Source organism: Oppia nitens, unplaced genomic scaffold (genome assembly GCF_028296485.1).
Source record: "Oppia nitens isolate AA-2021 unplaced genomic scaffold, nextdenovo-longstitch-racon4-pilon3 scaffold2_pilon_pilon_pilon, whole genome shotgun sequence".
Classification (NCBI taxonomy): domain Eukaryota; kingdom Metazoa; phylum Arthropoda; class Arachnida; order Sarcoptiformes; family Oppiidae; genus Oppia; species Oppia nitens.
The window spans coordinates 119,952-136,308 of NW_026533210.1; the positions used below are offsets into that span (position 1 = coordinate 119,952).

General features: G+C 36.7%; 2 protein-coding genes across 2 annotated transcripts; one reads left to right on the forward strand and one right to left on the reverse strand.

Annotated features, from left to right (window-relative positions):
- Positions 1–7,248: 7,248 nt before the first annotated feature.
- On the reverse strand, positions 7,249–8,877 carry LOC128954970 (uncharacterized). The gene is made up of 3 exons (XM_054300591.1): positions 7,788–8,877; positions 7,534–7,720; positions 7,249–7,459 (listed from the first exon to the last, which is right to left on the reverse strand). The coding sequence occupies exons 1-3, from the start codon at positions 8,875–8,877 to the stop codon at positions 7,249–7,251; spliced, it is 1,488 nt and encodes a 495-aa protein (XP_054156566.1).
- Positions 8,878–14,725: 5,848 nt separating this feature from the next.
- On the forward strand, positions 14,726–16,357 carry LOC128954971 (uncharacterized). The gene is made up of 3 exons (XM_054300592.1): positions 14,726–15,778; positions 15,871–16,057; positions 16,141–16,357. The coding sequence occupies exons 1-3, from the start codon at positions 14,770–14,772 to the stop codon at positions 16,355–16,357; spliced, it is 1,413 nt and encodes a 470-aa protein (XP_054156567.1). The 5' UTR covers positions 14,726–14,769.

Sequence of the window (16,357 nt, forward strand, 5' to 3'; positions counted from 1 at the left end):
ATGGAATGAAGTGAAAGAAAAAATGTTGGGACGTTTTGGTCGTCTCATCAAAAATCCGCTCTCAGAAGCCATGGACAGAGAATTGAAACCAAGTGAGACAGTCGAGGCCTACTACAATGACAAGCGTCGACTGCTCAATTTGGCCAAACTGTCCGATGAAAACCAAGTGGCCATTCTCAACAAGGGAGTGCCCAACACCCTCACCAGAACTCAAATCGCCGCCCAGAGACCGGGTACACCCGCGGAATGGTTGGCCATTGCGATGGTGATCGAAGAAAGTTTGAGATCATCAAAAGAGATGACTCGAAACAATCGGTTCAAACCGCCGACCGCAACGGTCCAGACAATTGAACCGACAGACAAAGGTCAAAAAGGACCGCCAAAAATTGACAAAAAGTCTCGCTTTGACAAATCCAAAGCACCACCTGCTCCGTGTCCGGTATGCAAACTCTTTGGCAAAAAGGAAATGCACTGGAAGCAAGACTGTCCCGACTGGGCTGCCGTCTCAAATCTCAAGACCACCCAAGCATCGACTTCAAGCTCTTCCAGTTCCGGCCAAATGTCAGGCATCCATTGCATGCGCTCACTCTCTTCTTCAGATGTGGCGCAAACACTTCCAACAAAATTGGAGAACCAAAAGACTTCACAAACTGATGTCCCGGTGTCAACGGCCAAAACAGTAGGGCTCCACCACATCAATGATGAAGAAAATCCTTTGGATTTCATTTGGTTCCCAACGCAAGTCGACGGTCATCATCTGCTCGCCTTCCTTGACTCAGGCTCAACGATTAGCGCGATATCAAAATCGGCAGCTGATAGGTTGGGGCTGCAGTGGGATGAGAGGCAGTCGATAGCCATACGGCATGTGGACGGCATAGGGAGAACACTTGGCGCCGTTACGGCTCCAGTGACACTTGAAGGAAAAAGACTTCAATTCAAAATCCAAATCCTGGAAAACCTGGAGCATGAGATGCTGATTGGTCTGGATTTGGCAAAAAGCGCAAGACTTCAAGTGGATTTCGGATCAATGGTGCAGCACAAAAGCTTTGCTTTGCAACCTTTGAATGAATCGCCAGCCCTGGAAACACTGGTTAACCGCACAGATGTCTTCGCTCAAGACACCACAGATGTTGGCCGAATCAAAGGGTTTGAACATGAGATCCGTTTGATTCCAAATGCACAACCATTTCATGTGCGCCCGTTCCGGCTATCGCCACCTCGCGAAGCCGAGCTCAAGAAACATGTGGACAACTTGTTGAATGTAGGACTCATCCGCAAAAGCAGGTCACCTTATGCTTCAGCAGCTTTTCTTGTCCCGAAAAAAGATGGCGGCTATCGTCCCGTCATCGACTTCCGAAAACTGAACGCCATCACCATTCCTGAAAGGCATCCTTTGCCACTGATCCGGGATCTCATCGACAAAATGGTTGGTTCAAAAGTTTTCTCCACTCTGGATGTTGCGTGGGGGTACTGGCATGTACCGCTTCACCCACAGAGCATTGAACTCACGGCATTCGTGACACCATTTGGTCAGTTTGAACACCTGACACTCCCAATGGGTTTGAAAAACGCGACATCAGTCTTTCAACGCGTCATCCGAGGCGTGTTGGATGAATTTCTCGGTCAAGGAGTTGAACAGTTCCTCGACGATCTCATTGTGCACACCACGACTCTTCAAGAACATCTGCAGTTGTTGTCCAGGCTTTTCAACCGATTGGCCGCAGAGGGCATCAAATTGAGAAAAGAGAAGTGCGTGTTTGCCACCGATGAAGTCGCCTTTCTTGGACACCGACTCTCTGCTGGAAAGGTCAGACCATCCGATGACAAGATCCGGGCCATTCAAGACTTTCCCCGACCATCCTCTCTCCGACAAACGCGATCGTTCCTTGGTTTGGCCAACTTTTACCGAAGCTTCATTCCAGACTTCAGCACTATTGCCAAACCATTGACTGACAAAACAAAAGGAAAAGAAAAATTTCAGTGGGACATCAATGGACCCGAAGAAATTGCATTCAATCAGTTGAGAGAAAAACTCACTTCAGCTCCTGTCTTGTCCGTGTTTGATCCCACTTTGCCAATCACACTCACCACCGACGCTAGCCTCATAGGCTTAGGTGCGGTCCTCTCACAGTTGTCTCCTGACGGTCAAGAAAAGCCAGTGGCCTACTGGTCCGCAAAACTCAATGAAACCGAACAAAGGTATTCGGCCAGCGAAAGAGAGTGCTTTGCAGTGGTGAAGGCCATTGAGTACTTTCGGGTATACCTCGACGGCACCAAATTTCAAGTTATCACAGACTGTTCCTGTCTGAAATGGCTGTTCACTCTTCAAAATCCCAACAGTCGATTGTTTAGATGGTCGATTCGATTGAGCACTTTTGATTTCACAGTCAAGCATAGACCAGGTTCAACGAATCACGTCGCCGACGCGCTCAGTCGAAGCCCAATGGTCTGTCACATCAACACCGATGAGTTCCTGAACAGACAAAATGAAATTCAAGAGTACGGACTCCGCAAGACACATCTCATCAATGGACTCACCACTGTTCACTATCGTGGTTTGGACAGAACCGTTGTGCCGCCAAGTCTTGTGCCTGAAATCTTGAAGTCATTTCATGACAACCTCAGTCATGTTGGTGCTGAAAGGATGACCAAAATGATAGCCCATCGCTATTGGTGGCCAAAGAGAGATTCAATGATCCGCGATTTCGTTAAATCTTGTCATTCATGTCAGTTGTCAAAGTCACCCAATTCTTCATCTCTTCGGCCAACACATCCAATCCCTACACCGGAAAAACCAAATGTCATTTGGGCTACAGATGCCATAGTCATGGGAACATCAGCTCAGAACACGTCAGCAAAAAACATTTTGGTAGTCATTGACTTGCACTCACGTTTTGTTTGGGCCAAAGCTGTTCGACAAATCACCGGCGAGGCCACTGTCTCGTTTTTGAGTCAACTCTTTGATGATGTCGGACCTCCTCAATCGCTACTCAATGACAATGGAGTTAACTGTGTGAAAAATTTCCTCGACAACCGAAAAGTCAAACAACTCCTGACACCGACCTACAGAAGTCAGGCCAACGGTGTTTGCGAACGCGTGAATGGATCCATTGTCACTGCACTCCACACTGAATTGATCAACAGTCCGAAAACCCGATGGTCATCGCTGCTGAGAAACGTTGTCCAAAACTTGAACGACACCATCAGTGACAGCACCGGATTCCCTCCAAGATTGCTTCAGTTCGGCCACTGTTCAACATTTGTGATCAACAAATCGATTGAAGAGATGCGTCGACTGGCAGTTGAACGCTCAAGAGATCAACAGCTGAAAAGACAAGAAAAAACAAATGAAAAAGCTGTGAAACAAAATTTCAAAATCGGTGATATCGTGAGATACCGATTACCCGAAACTCACCCGTCACGCGTTGGAAAATTGTCCCCGAGATTTTTGGCTCCGTGCGTAATCATCGGAAAATTCGGTTCAGAAAGCTTCCGAATCAAGCAATTGGATTCCAAATGCAATCAAGAGATTCGCACCTTTGATGTTCATTCCTCACGATTGTGGCCATACCTGACCCGCGAGGCCAACATCGGATCAGAGGAGACGATCAATCAAAATGAACACAACATTCAAGCGGTCAATCAATCGGCAGCCGACAACCCGTCCATTCCATTCAATCAGCTGATCCAAACAATGGTGGACTTGAAGATCAACAAAGAAGCCCATCAAGAGATGGCCAACCCTCAGGAGGTGCGGGTGACGCCCAGTAAAGGCGCCACTGTTCACAACAGCTCAGAGAGCACTTCCAGCGCTCTATAAAAAGGGCAGACATTGACATGTGCTCTCTCTCTCAGTCCTTAACTCTCTCAGTCTTTGACTCTCCCTATCAATCAGAAAATTATTATTATTATTATTATTGAATAAAAATATTTTGCTTACCACTTCTTCCGTTGTCTTCTTCTTCTTCATCGACATCATCGTTGTTGTCGTTGTTGTTGATCACCAATTGTTTCAAATGTATTACAAGAAAGAGATGACACAAACAATGAAACTACAGACAAAAAACGTCCAAAAAAATAATAATAAGTAAAAGTCTGTCTGTCTGTCTGTCCCACGAGGACATAGGTTCGAATCCAGGCTCCGCTACAAAAATTTTTGATTATTTTTTTGATTTTTTTCTTTTTTAAGATAAGGAATTCGTTTGGAAATGCTTTTAAAGCATTCTCAACTGGGTTTTGTTGATGTTTTGTCTATCTTATCTATTATGATCAATATTTTTATGAAAAAGTAATTTTTTAGATAAATTATTTTATAAATGATAATAAATTTTATCTTTTTTTTTAAAAAAAAAAGCTTTCATAAAACGAAAATTGTACAACAATTTGATGTGAATAAAAATCAATGCATATATTAAACTATCAAAAATTCAAATAAGTATACTTTTGAAATAACTGTGAAAAATACTGTAATTAATTTTTTTATTGTAATATATTTTATTGGTATATATATAACGTATATATTTGTCTTAATATAGAAACTTTTTAATATTTTTCAATTTATTATAATTATTATTATTATTATTATTATTAATACATTTAATTTCATTCAAATTAGTTTGAGTTTTATCACAATTATTATTATTATTATTGTTATTGTTATGAATAATTGCAATATTTTTGACAAAATAAATACCGACACCACAACCGCCACCACCACCACCACCACCGACACCGCCGCCATTACCGCCAAAATATTTAACCAGAAAATCATAGGAAACCCGTAACCCGTCGGTCAACATGACTACCGATACGCCGAACCATAGACTAACGAGACTACCGGTCAGTGAAAATAGTTCTTCGAAAATCAATTTCGGTCGATGTCTGACCACTTGGTCGGCCACTTGTGGCGGCTGAACGACTACGTAGAAGTTGTCGGTATTGTACTGGAATCGATCCAATCGGATGTCGTAGGTTTCTAGATAACAGTCGGCCAGTTGTCCGCATTGGCGCTTACAATGGTTGCCAATCTGTGCGTCCAGACTATCATTGTAGGCGAAACCATCGGTGTTTGTGTCGTTACCGAAAATGTCGACAATATACAGATCGGCCGATAGATTGTAGGCTAAATAGTTGCCCGGCCAACGACCGCCGAGAGTCGAGATTAGTTTCGTCAATCGGCACCGGGATATACATTCGTCACGTGAATTATAGCCGGTTAGGCGATAATCAAAACAATTTGTATCGTACGGACCGGGCATCAGATGGACACTGGTTTTATGGTACTGAATGAATGATACAAATTGGTCGACTCGTGTAAACTCTATACTATTGGATGTCCGATACCTAGTATTGGCAAAAAAAAAGAAGAAAAATTTATAAAAAAATAATAGAGAAATTTCTAGAAAGTTTCTAAAAGAAATTTCTATTTATGAGATCCCCATGGTTAATTTTTTATTGCTCTCATATTTGTTATCTTTAACATTGTTTTTATAAGTAATATTTAAATATTTTTATTAGTATTTTAATTATTAATTAAATTAAAAAAAATTAATTTATTTAATTATATCAGACTATGATATAATAAAATTTTACAAAACTGATTATTATTAAATAATTATAATTATTTATATAGTTCTCCCATTTGTATAATAATAGTATTATACAGTAATCTATCCTATATCTAGTATAATATTATATGTATAGTAGTATTGTCTCATTAATATATATTTATAGTTTTACAATATCTATAGATATGGGGATCCCATTTGTATAACAAAAAAGTTAAATTTCTATAGAAATTTATTCATGAGAAACTTTCTCATGGAAAATTTATTAGAAACTTTCTATTTGCCCATCTCTACCGATACCTCAACAGTTGTTCCCTGCGCTGATGAAAACATAAATGTACTGATGGTATGTCCTGTTTGACCATAACGTTAACAATTTCAATATACAAATCTTCAAACATACGGTCATAGTTGTCGATCATATAGTTGTGATCGGGTTCGCCATCCAATTGTGTGAACAACGAATAGCACATATCGTCGGCACTGATGGACAGTCTAATCGGCGACAAACGATCGCAGCCGACATAATGACCGTCGCCGCCGTCGCCGCTGTCTTTGATGGCCAGCGGTCGCATAACACTACAGCTACCATTGAGGACAGTGTCCATCGGATACAGTGACCGAATTTGTTCGGCAATTGTCATATTGTTGTTCAGATAGTCTTTGATACGCTGACGACTGGCCGCCGACGAAGATTTGTTGGTCATAGACGACGACGACGACGACCAGCTGTCCATAGCTAATAGCCTATCCAATAGCTCCGGTACTACCAGATAGCCCTTATCGATACATAGGGTAATAGCCGGTAACGATATTTGCGATATATTATCAAATCGTACGGATATTGTTGTCTTATATGCAAAATATAGGCCACAAATTTTCGACACCTGATACATACAGGTGCCCGTACAGACCATATAAAATACTAGACGACCGATTAGTTTCAATAGATTTTTGTTCATGGTAGATTTTTTTAAAGGTATATTTATTATTATTATTAATATCTAATATATAATTTTTTATTATACTAACAATTTTATATATAAATCTCTAAAATATTGTACAGTATATTCAATATATTTAATAACATAAAAAATATGATAATTTTTTTTGTTTTGTTTTGTTTATTTATGTATCTGTAATATCAATATACCGTAAATATATATTTATATATATATATATATAATATTAAAATATATTATATAAACTATTATAAACAATATTGATTTAATTAATATATGTAAATAATACAATGTATATAATATGTAAATTAACAAAAAAATATTATTTATGTATTTCATAATTTTTAATAATAATAATAATACCTTTTAATGTATACATTAGTATATATTAATATAATTAATAAAATATTAGTTGTATTATAAATATTGAAACAAATAATCAATTGTTTTATTTTCTTAATTATTTATTTAATACAATATAAATACTGTACTATTATAATAAATATTTAATATAACAATAATAAATAATTAAATTCATAGTATATAATAACAAATAACAAATATTTTGATAGATATATATATTTTTCTAATAAATAAATAATTATTTATAATATTGTTTAATACTTTAAATATATTTTCTATAACAATAATAAATTATTAATTAATTAACTATAATATATATAAATAGATATTTATTAGTAAAAAAAATATAATAAACTCTATAAAACAAATGCCTCGACATCCGGGCTCATGGATGTAATGTTAACATTCCTATCAAATCGATTGTTAAGCTTAAACATAGGAGCCCTAAGTGTCAATTGAATAGTCGGATAACTGATTTCATCGTCAACTGATAGGGCTGTCCGTATGGTCTGAATGTCGGTAAACGGCTGGTCGTTGACGAACATTACAAATCGGTTAATAATATCTCTAAATCATAAACAAAATAATTAATTAATTAATTAATTAGTAAATTATAGTTTAAACAAACAAACAAACAATACATTTGTTGAGCTTTGGGTAGCAATTCCTCAATAGTAAACCAAACATTGTTTCTATCATTTTCATCGTAATGTTTGGATAAAACTAAACCCAATTGTCTATCAAGTGGTCCTACTATTGAATACTGATCCCGGATCCGATTTAGTCTTATATTGGCATAATCATAGTCTATGGCCCGCAATATAAACTCTGGAGGGATGGTAGGGTAGGGATAGACATACAGTACTTACAAACAATATACCTGTATATGACATACCGTTAACTGTTTGATAGTCGTCGGCAAACGTAATCAACGATTTATCCATAAACCCGCCCCAAACTAGACCGCATAGTTCCAGGGCATCGGTATCAATGAGTGGACAACCGGAAAAACCGTGTGCATTGATGGCCGTATGGCATACAATCGGTTGACAATCGTTGAACAGATTGCTACTCGTATAATACCTATCGTATACATTGGATTGTTGGGCCCAGGGTTGTACAACAATACCCGGATGTACTGTCCAAGCTATTTGGGCGCCGTGACCGTACATGGCTATCGGTTGGCCAAACGCTATACTATCGGCTGATGATGATGATGATGATTGTCGGGCCTTAATGGGTATCGGCTGAAATGTGTCGACCGTACGATGCAGTCGGACCAGTGCCAGATCCCAGTGCGGCTCAACATATAGGACTTCGCCTGTTTCTACATACAAGTCGTATTCATCGTTGTCTTCATCGCCGTAATCGGCGTCGGAGTCGGCGTCGGAGTCGGCGTCGGAGTAGGCGTTGTCCTCGGCTTCCAATATATACATGACTTCAACAATAGGCGACTGTCCGACCACATGACAATTGGTCAGCAATAGACAACCCGGTTGTTGTTGTCCGTTAGTGTTGTCGTTTTTGGCCACAATAATAACACCGGTTCCCTCCGAATAGCCCACTTCATAGTCGTCCAGTTCGCTGGTAACTACCAGACCTATTGATCGGATGAAATGTTTTCTGATAGCAACGATATCGATGCCATCCGGGAGGCGTCCATTGGTATCGTTGGTGGTGTCCATCATCAGAGCCGATCTTGTTGTGAACGGCCATCGATACGGTTGTTGTGGTGGTGATGCAGGCGATGATGGCATACCAGTGCCCGATGATGACCACCTACCAGCCCTACTACTACAATGGTGTCTATACGTTGGTAATAATTTATAAGTAGTAATTGTTGTCCGCCTAGTGTTGGACTGTATGGCCATTACTATCGGTACTACCGATAGTGTAGTTGTTGTCGTTGTTATTGTTGTTGTTGTCAACAACTGTCTTATAGCTACTAATTGTTTATTGATTAAGACATTGAAAATGTTTGACATTTTTGTTAATGTTTTTCTGTTTTATTAATATTTAACTAATATTTTTTGAATCAATAATCAATAGATAATCATTTATTTTTTTTTAAAAAACCAATAAATGTAATAATAACTAAAAAATAAGATATATTTAAATTTTAAGTTTATTAAGTTTTGTTTCGGTCGCGCGTTTAAATTTATTTATTTATAATATTTACTGTTAATAACTATATACTAAATAATAATCGCGTGCCAACAAGTGCTGGGTGGAGGAGAGGACAAGATCTACTATTATAATTGATAATAAATTATTTGTTATTTAAAAAAAACTGTGATTTTTTTTTAATTAATAATAATTTAATAAAAAACTATAATAAAACTATATTAACTCTTTAACTATTGATTATCAAACAACAAAAAACTTCAATTTGTGTAATTTGTGTGTATCAACGTAATTTGTGTAAATATAAATAATTCATGTAAAATAACGTAATTTGTGCATATCAACGTAATTCATGTAAAGTAACGTAATCTATGTATGCCGTAATTTGTATATCAACGTAATTCATGTAAATAACGTAATTTATGTATATAAACGTAATTCATGTAAAGTAACGTAATTTGAGTATATAACATAATTTAAGTATGACGTAATTTSTGTATATTAAAATAATTTATGTAACATAACGTAATTTGTGTATATCAATTTAATTTATGTATGACGTAATTCGTGTATATAACAATTTATGTATGACTTAATTTGTGTATATCGACGTAATTTAAGTATGACGTAATTTGTGTGTATAACATAATTTAAGTATGACGTAATTTGTGTATATCAGCATAATTTATATATGACGTAATTTGTGTATATAAGATAATTTATGTATGCCGTAATTTGTGTGTATAACATAATTTAAGTATGCCGTAATTTGTGTATATCAGCATAATTTATATATGACGTAATTTGTGTATATAAGATAATTTGTGTATATCAGCATAATTTATGTATGACGTAATTTGTGTATATCAGCATAATTTATGTATTACGTAATTTGTGTATATCAGCATAATTTATGTATGACGTAATTTGTGTATATCAGCATAATTTATGTATGACGTAATTTGTGTGTATCAACATAATTTATATATGACGTAATTTGTGTATGCCGTAATTTGTGTATATAACGTAATTTGTGTATATCAGCAGAATTTATGTATGACGTAATTTGTGTATATGAACATAATTTGTATATCGACGTAATTTGTGTATATCAGCAGAATTTATGTGACGTAATTTTTGTATATCAACATAATTTATATATGACGTAATTTGTGTAAATAACAATTTGTGTATATAACATAATTTATGCATGACGTAATTTGTGTATATGAACATAATTTATATATGACGTAATTTGTGTATATGAACATAATTTATATATGACGTAATTTGTGTATGCCGTAATTTGTGTATATAACGTAATTTGTGTATATCAACGTAATTCATATAAAGTAACGTAATTTTTGTCTATTGTATTTTGTACAAATTACAGATTAGTTTAGAGATTGTTTTATAAGATTTATTTTTAAAGTCAGATCAAAAACATGTCAAAAACTTATGTCATAGTAACAATAATTTACTTGTATGTATTAAATAATGTTAAAATATATATAGTAGATAATTATAATATAATCTTTATTAATATTTATTGTTTTGGTTTTATATAGAGTTTTAAATACACCATTAACTTTATAGTGATTTATAACCCCATTTATCCTACTTAATGTAATAATTAATTATTCATTATTCAACCCATAAAATATTGAAGTAATTAAATAACAATTATATAAAAGATATCATTTTAGATTTATTTTTGATATTATAATAATTTAATATAAATTATTTAGTTTTTTTTTACATTAAATATTTAATTAAAAAAAATACTGTATATCATTATTATTGTTTATTAACTTTCTATACTACTATACTGTATACTAAATGTTTCAACAAAAAAATAAATGTCCATGATGCAATACTGGAAAATTGAAAAATCTCAGTTGTAAATAGTACTAAGTTTTCAATTTATTACATAATAATATCAAACGTTATTACTGTCTCTGAAAATATTGTATTCATTGAATGTATTGTTAATTATATGGTTTATTGGGTACCAAATCATCGCTTATTGACAATACATTACATATGTATTATATGTACGACAATAACATACAGTATTGAAAATATTTTAGTACTTCCAAACAATATACATAAAACTATACCCAATTGTCTATCAAGTGGTCCTACTATTGAATAGTGATCCCGGAGCCGATTTAGTCTTATATTGGCATAATCATAGTCTATGGCCCGCAATATAAACTCTGTAGGGATGGGATGGGATGGGATGGGATGGGATGGGATGGGATGGGATGGGATGGGATGGGATGGGATGGGATGGGATGGGATGGGATGGGATGGGATGGGATGGGAGGGTAGGGATAGACATACAGTACTTCCAAACAATATACATACTGTAAGGGAAGTGGGGTTATCACGGGTATATTTTTACTGTGAACACTTTGGGAGTGTTCACTAACCCGTGATGTAAACCCTACTATTGCTTAAGACTAAGCCCTTACTGTGCCTTGTACGTACCAGCATTATCATCTCTATCGGTGTGTGGCTTAAGGAGCGAGCGGATCTCCTATCACTGGTTGTGTACAAAGCTATGTGTTGTTTTGTGTAGTATTTAGTCGACCGATTGTTTTAGTTTATGCTGTTCCTTGCATAAACTATCCGTATAATACTACCATACGGATATCCAACTGATTGGTACAAAGTCTAGTTTAAGGTCTGTTTTGGTAAACATGTTTTCCTTGATATCTCCATAACCATTTGTCCTACTGATCTCCAACAAGTACCATTGGCATCAGTACATAAAACCCAATTTCCAGTTCTCGATGACCTTGACCTTGGAAATGTGACCTTGACCTTGGACGCGTGACCTTGACCTTGGACGCGTGACCTTGACCTTGGACGTGTGACCTTGACCTTGGACGTGTGACCTTGACCTTGGACGTGTGACCTTGACCTTGGACGTGTGACCTTGACCTTGGACATGTGACCTTGACCTTGGACGTGTGACCTTGACCTTGAACATGTGACCTTGACCTTGGACATGTGACCTTGACCTAGGGTCAGTAGGCCAGTTGTAGGCCAGTTGTAGGCCAGTTGTAGGCCAGTTGTAGGCCAGTAGTAGACCAGTTGTAGGCCAGTTGTAGACCAGTTGTAGGCCAGTTGTAGACCAGTAGGTCAGTGTGACAGTAGACCAACGTGTCTAGTGCCTTATTACTATATCTGAGTTAACCTATCATAGCGCTTACGTTTGCATATACTATACTTATAAGTACACTTTACCGCTGTTTTGTCATAGTCATATACTAATACTATCCTTATAATACAATCGTAAGTAATAAGAGGACGACTCCCATCGGCGCGGCGTTCGATTGCTATCCTTTATGTTAACTGTATCCTATAGAACTGTTGGGCCTATAGGACCAATGGGCCTGTAGTGAAGCCATATGTGATCCATAATACCATCCATGACGTAATCCATGGTGTACTTCCATGACTCAATCGATAATGTTATCCATGATGTAATCTTTCTTGTGGTCAGCTTTCATCAGTATAACATCGATAGTGTAATCCATGACGCAATCCAAGACCACCAGCCGCGACGAGTAAGTAATACACACAAAGTAATATGCAAATACTTTTATTTCATCTTATAAACAGTTATACATTGTAGCACTCCAAGAGAACTCCGAAGAGATCTCCGAAGAGAACTGAGAACTGATCTCAGAAGAGAACCCATTTTGGTGTCTGAAAGACACCTCTATTTATACTAAAGTGTACGTGAGAAATAATCAGGTCGTATTGAGTCAGCTTTAATCCCTGGGCGTAAACTATTCATTTTTCTGTATAACATTTAAATACATTATTTTAACTGTGAAATACAGAGTAAAAATAAAATAAAACTTTGCTTAAAAGTAGGAGTTTACTACTCACTGATCTGTATAACATTTCAATACATTATTTTAACAGTGAAATACTAAATAAAAATAAAATAAAACTTTGCTTAAAAGTAGGTGTTTACTATTCACTTTTCTGTATAACATTTAAATGCATTTTTAAAAGTGAATTCTAGATTTTAGTATTAAGCAAATATAATTATTTAAATAAAAATAAAACAGCGTTGTGTTAAATTCACTTTAGTAAATTTAAACACAAACAAAAATCACTTGTATTGAAATAATTATAGCATTAAAACACCAATCAGTATAGCATTGAAATGGCAGTGACTACCTATAACAATACTATATATGACATACCGTTAACTGTTTGATAGTCGTCGGCAAACGTAATCAACGATTTATCCATAAACCCGCCCCAAACTAGACCGCATAGTTCAAAGGGCATCGGTATCTATTAGTGGACAACCGGAAAAACCGTGTGCAATGATGGCCGTATGGCATACAATCGGTTGACAATCGTTGAACAGATTGCTACTCGTATAATACCTATCGTATACATTGGATTGTTGGGCCCAGGGTTGTACAACAATACCCGGATGTACTGTCCAAGCTATTTGGGCGCCGTGACCGTACATGGCTATCGGCTGGCCAAACGCTATACTATCGGCTGATGATGATGATGATGATTGTCGGGCCTTAATGGGTATCGGCTGAAATGTGTCGACCGTACGATGCAGTCGGACCAGTGCCAGATCCCAGTGCGGCTCAACATATAGGACTTCGCCTGTTTCTACATACAAGTCGTATTCATCGTTGTCTTCATCGCCGTAATCGGCGTCGGAGTCGGCGTCGGAGTCGGCGTCGGAGTAGGCGTTGTCCTCGGCTTCCAATATATACATGACTTCAACAATAGGCGACTGTCCGACCACATGACAATTGGTCAGCAATAGACAACCCGGTTGTTGTTGTCCGTTAGTGTTGTCGTTTTTGGCCACAATAATAACACCGGTTCCCTCCGAATAGCCCACTTCATAGTCGTCCAGTTCGCTGGTAACTACCAGACCTATTGATCGGATGAAATGTTTTCTGATAGCAACGATATCGATGCCATCCGGAAGGCGTCCATTGGTATCCATCATACGAGCCGATCTTGTTGTTAACGGCCATCGATACAGTTGTTGTTGTGGTAATGATGCAAATGATAATGGCATACCAGTGCCCGATGATGTTGATACTGATGACAACCTACCAGCCCTACTACTACTACTACTACTACTACAATGGTGTCTATACTTTGGTAATAATTTATAAGTAGTAATTGTTGTTGTTGTCCACCTAGTGTTTGACTGTATGGCCATTACTATCGGTACTACCGATAGTATAGTTGTTGTCGTTGTTATTGTTGTTGTCGTCAACATCTGTCTTATAGCTCCTAATTGTTTGCTGATTAAGACATTGAAAATGTTTGACATTTTTGGTAATGTTTTTCTGTTTTATTAATATTTAACTAATATTTTTTGAATCAATAGTCAATAGATAATCATTTATTTTTAAAAAAAACCAATAAATGTAATAATAACTAAAAAAATAATAGATTTATATATATATTTATATTTAGATTTATTTAAATTTTAAGTTTAAAAAAATTTTGTTTCGGTCGCGCGTTTTAATTTATTTATTTATAATATTTATTATTAAAAACTATATACTAAATAATAATCGCGTGCCAACAAGTGCTGGGGGGGAAGGGAATGGGGGAGCTATACTAATTAATAATGATTATTTGTTTTTTTTAAATAAAACTGTTATAATAAAATAAGAAATATATAATAAAATCGTTATTAACTGTTTAACTATTGATTATCAAACAATCAAACAAAAATGTCAAACATATTCAATGTCTTAATCACTAAACAATTATTAGCAATAAGACGGCTAAAGATGACGACCACAACAACAGCAACAGCTATAGTATCATCGGTACCGATGATAGTAATGGCCATACAGTACAATACATGGCGGACACCACCAACACATAGACACTCAACGTATAGACACCACTGGTTATTATCATCATCTGGCACTGGTATGCCATCATCATCATCATCAGCACCGCCACTACCACAACCACCACCAACACAACAACAACAACAGTATCGATGGCCGTTGACAGCAATCAGATCGGCATTGGCGCAGATGATGGACATACCGCCAAATTTTGCTAATAACCGACTACCGGACGGCATCGATATCGATGCTATCAAAAGACATTGTATCCGATCTATAGGTATTGTCGTTATCAACCAACTGGACGATTGCTATGCGAATGTATTGGAAGGATCCAGTGTTATAGTGGCCAACAATCCAGAGGACGGTTGTCTATTGATAACTAACAATCATGTTGTTAGCCATTCACCGATTATCGATTTCATATACAAATTGGATTATGACTCGGATATCTTGTACGAGGAAATGGGTACAGTTGTATATGTTGAACAGTGTTGGGATCTGGCACTCGTACGACTGAATCGTATGTTACCAATATTCGAGCCGATGCCGATGCCCGACGAATCAGCTGATGGTGGTAGTGGTGGCCTAGACTATGGCCAACCGGGTGCCATGTATGGTCACGGACAGTTAGCCTACAATATACATCCGGGTATGGTTGAACAGCCGTCGGCTTTGGTTAGCAGTCATTTCGACCACTACTATGTGGGCGGTACCAGATTCAGCGAACACCTACCTATTGTTGCCCATTCGGCTGTCAATATCTACGGGTTTTCCGGTTGTCCACTAATCGATACCAATGGCCAACTAAGCGGTTTAGTTTGGGGCGGTTTTATTCATAAAAACTTTATCACATTTGCCATCGATTATCTAGCAATTAACGGTTTAATATATAACTTAATATATTATTAATTGCTAATAATGTTTTCTGTTTGTTTGTATGTCACCCCCACACACACACCCAACCACTCTTAGACTTTATAATGCGTGGCCTGGAGTATGAAGTGTCTAATATACGGTTTGATCGGCTATGGGATGAGTTTTCAATGCATGGATCCAGGAATAAACAGTTTGCCCTAATTTTGGCCAAACATTACAATGAATTTGATAGCAATAGCGGTTGGTTTACTATTGAGGAATTGCTTCCCGAATCCCAACCATTGTATTATCAAATAATAATAATAGACTACTATTTAATTATTTTTGCAAATTTTTTCAATTAATTTATTTGTTATTAATTTAAAGAGATATTGTCAACCAATTCGTAATGTTAGTCAATGACCAGCCGTTTACAGACATTGAAACCATACGTATGACTCTAGAGGTTGACGACGACGACGACGATAGCTATCCGACTATTCAATTGACACTTAGGCCACCAATGTATGCGTATAGCAATCAATTTGATTGGAAAGTTAACATTACATCCATGAGCCCGGAAGAGGAGGCATTTGTTTTCTAG

What these genes read in the sequence shown, in the direction of transcription:
- LOC128954970 (XM_054300591.1), bottom strand. Translation starts at nt 8,877, where the DNA reads ATGTCAAACATTTTCAATGTCTTAATCAATAAACAATTAGTAGCTATA. An exon ending in CGACTATCAAACAGTTAACG is followed by an intron (nt 7,721 to 7,787) that starts GTATGTCATATA and finishes CCATCCCTCCAG; the next exon opens with AGTTTATATTGCGGGCCATA. An exon ending in CTACCCAAAGCTCAACAAAT is followed by an intron (nt 7,460 to 7,533) that starts GTATTGTTTGTT and finishes TTTATGATTTAG; the next exon opens with AGATATTATTAACCGATTTG.
- LOC128954971 (XM_054300592.1), top strand. Translation starts at nt 14,770, where the DNA reads ATGTCAAACATATTCAATGTCTTAATCACTAAACAATTATTAGCAATA. An exon ending in CGATTATCTAGCAATTAACG is followed by an intron (nt 15,779 to 15,870) that starts GTTTAATATATA and finishes AACCACTCTTAG; the next exon opens with ACTTTATAATGCGTGGCCTG. An exon ending in CTTCCCGAATCCCAACCATT is followed by an intron (nt 16,058 to 16,140) that starts GTATTATCAAAT and finishes ATTAATTTAAAG; the next exon opens with AGATATTGTCAACCAATTCG.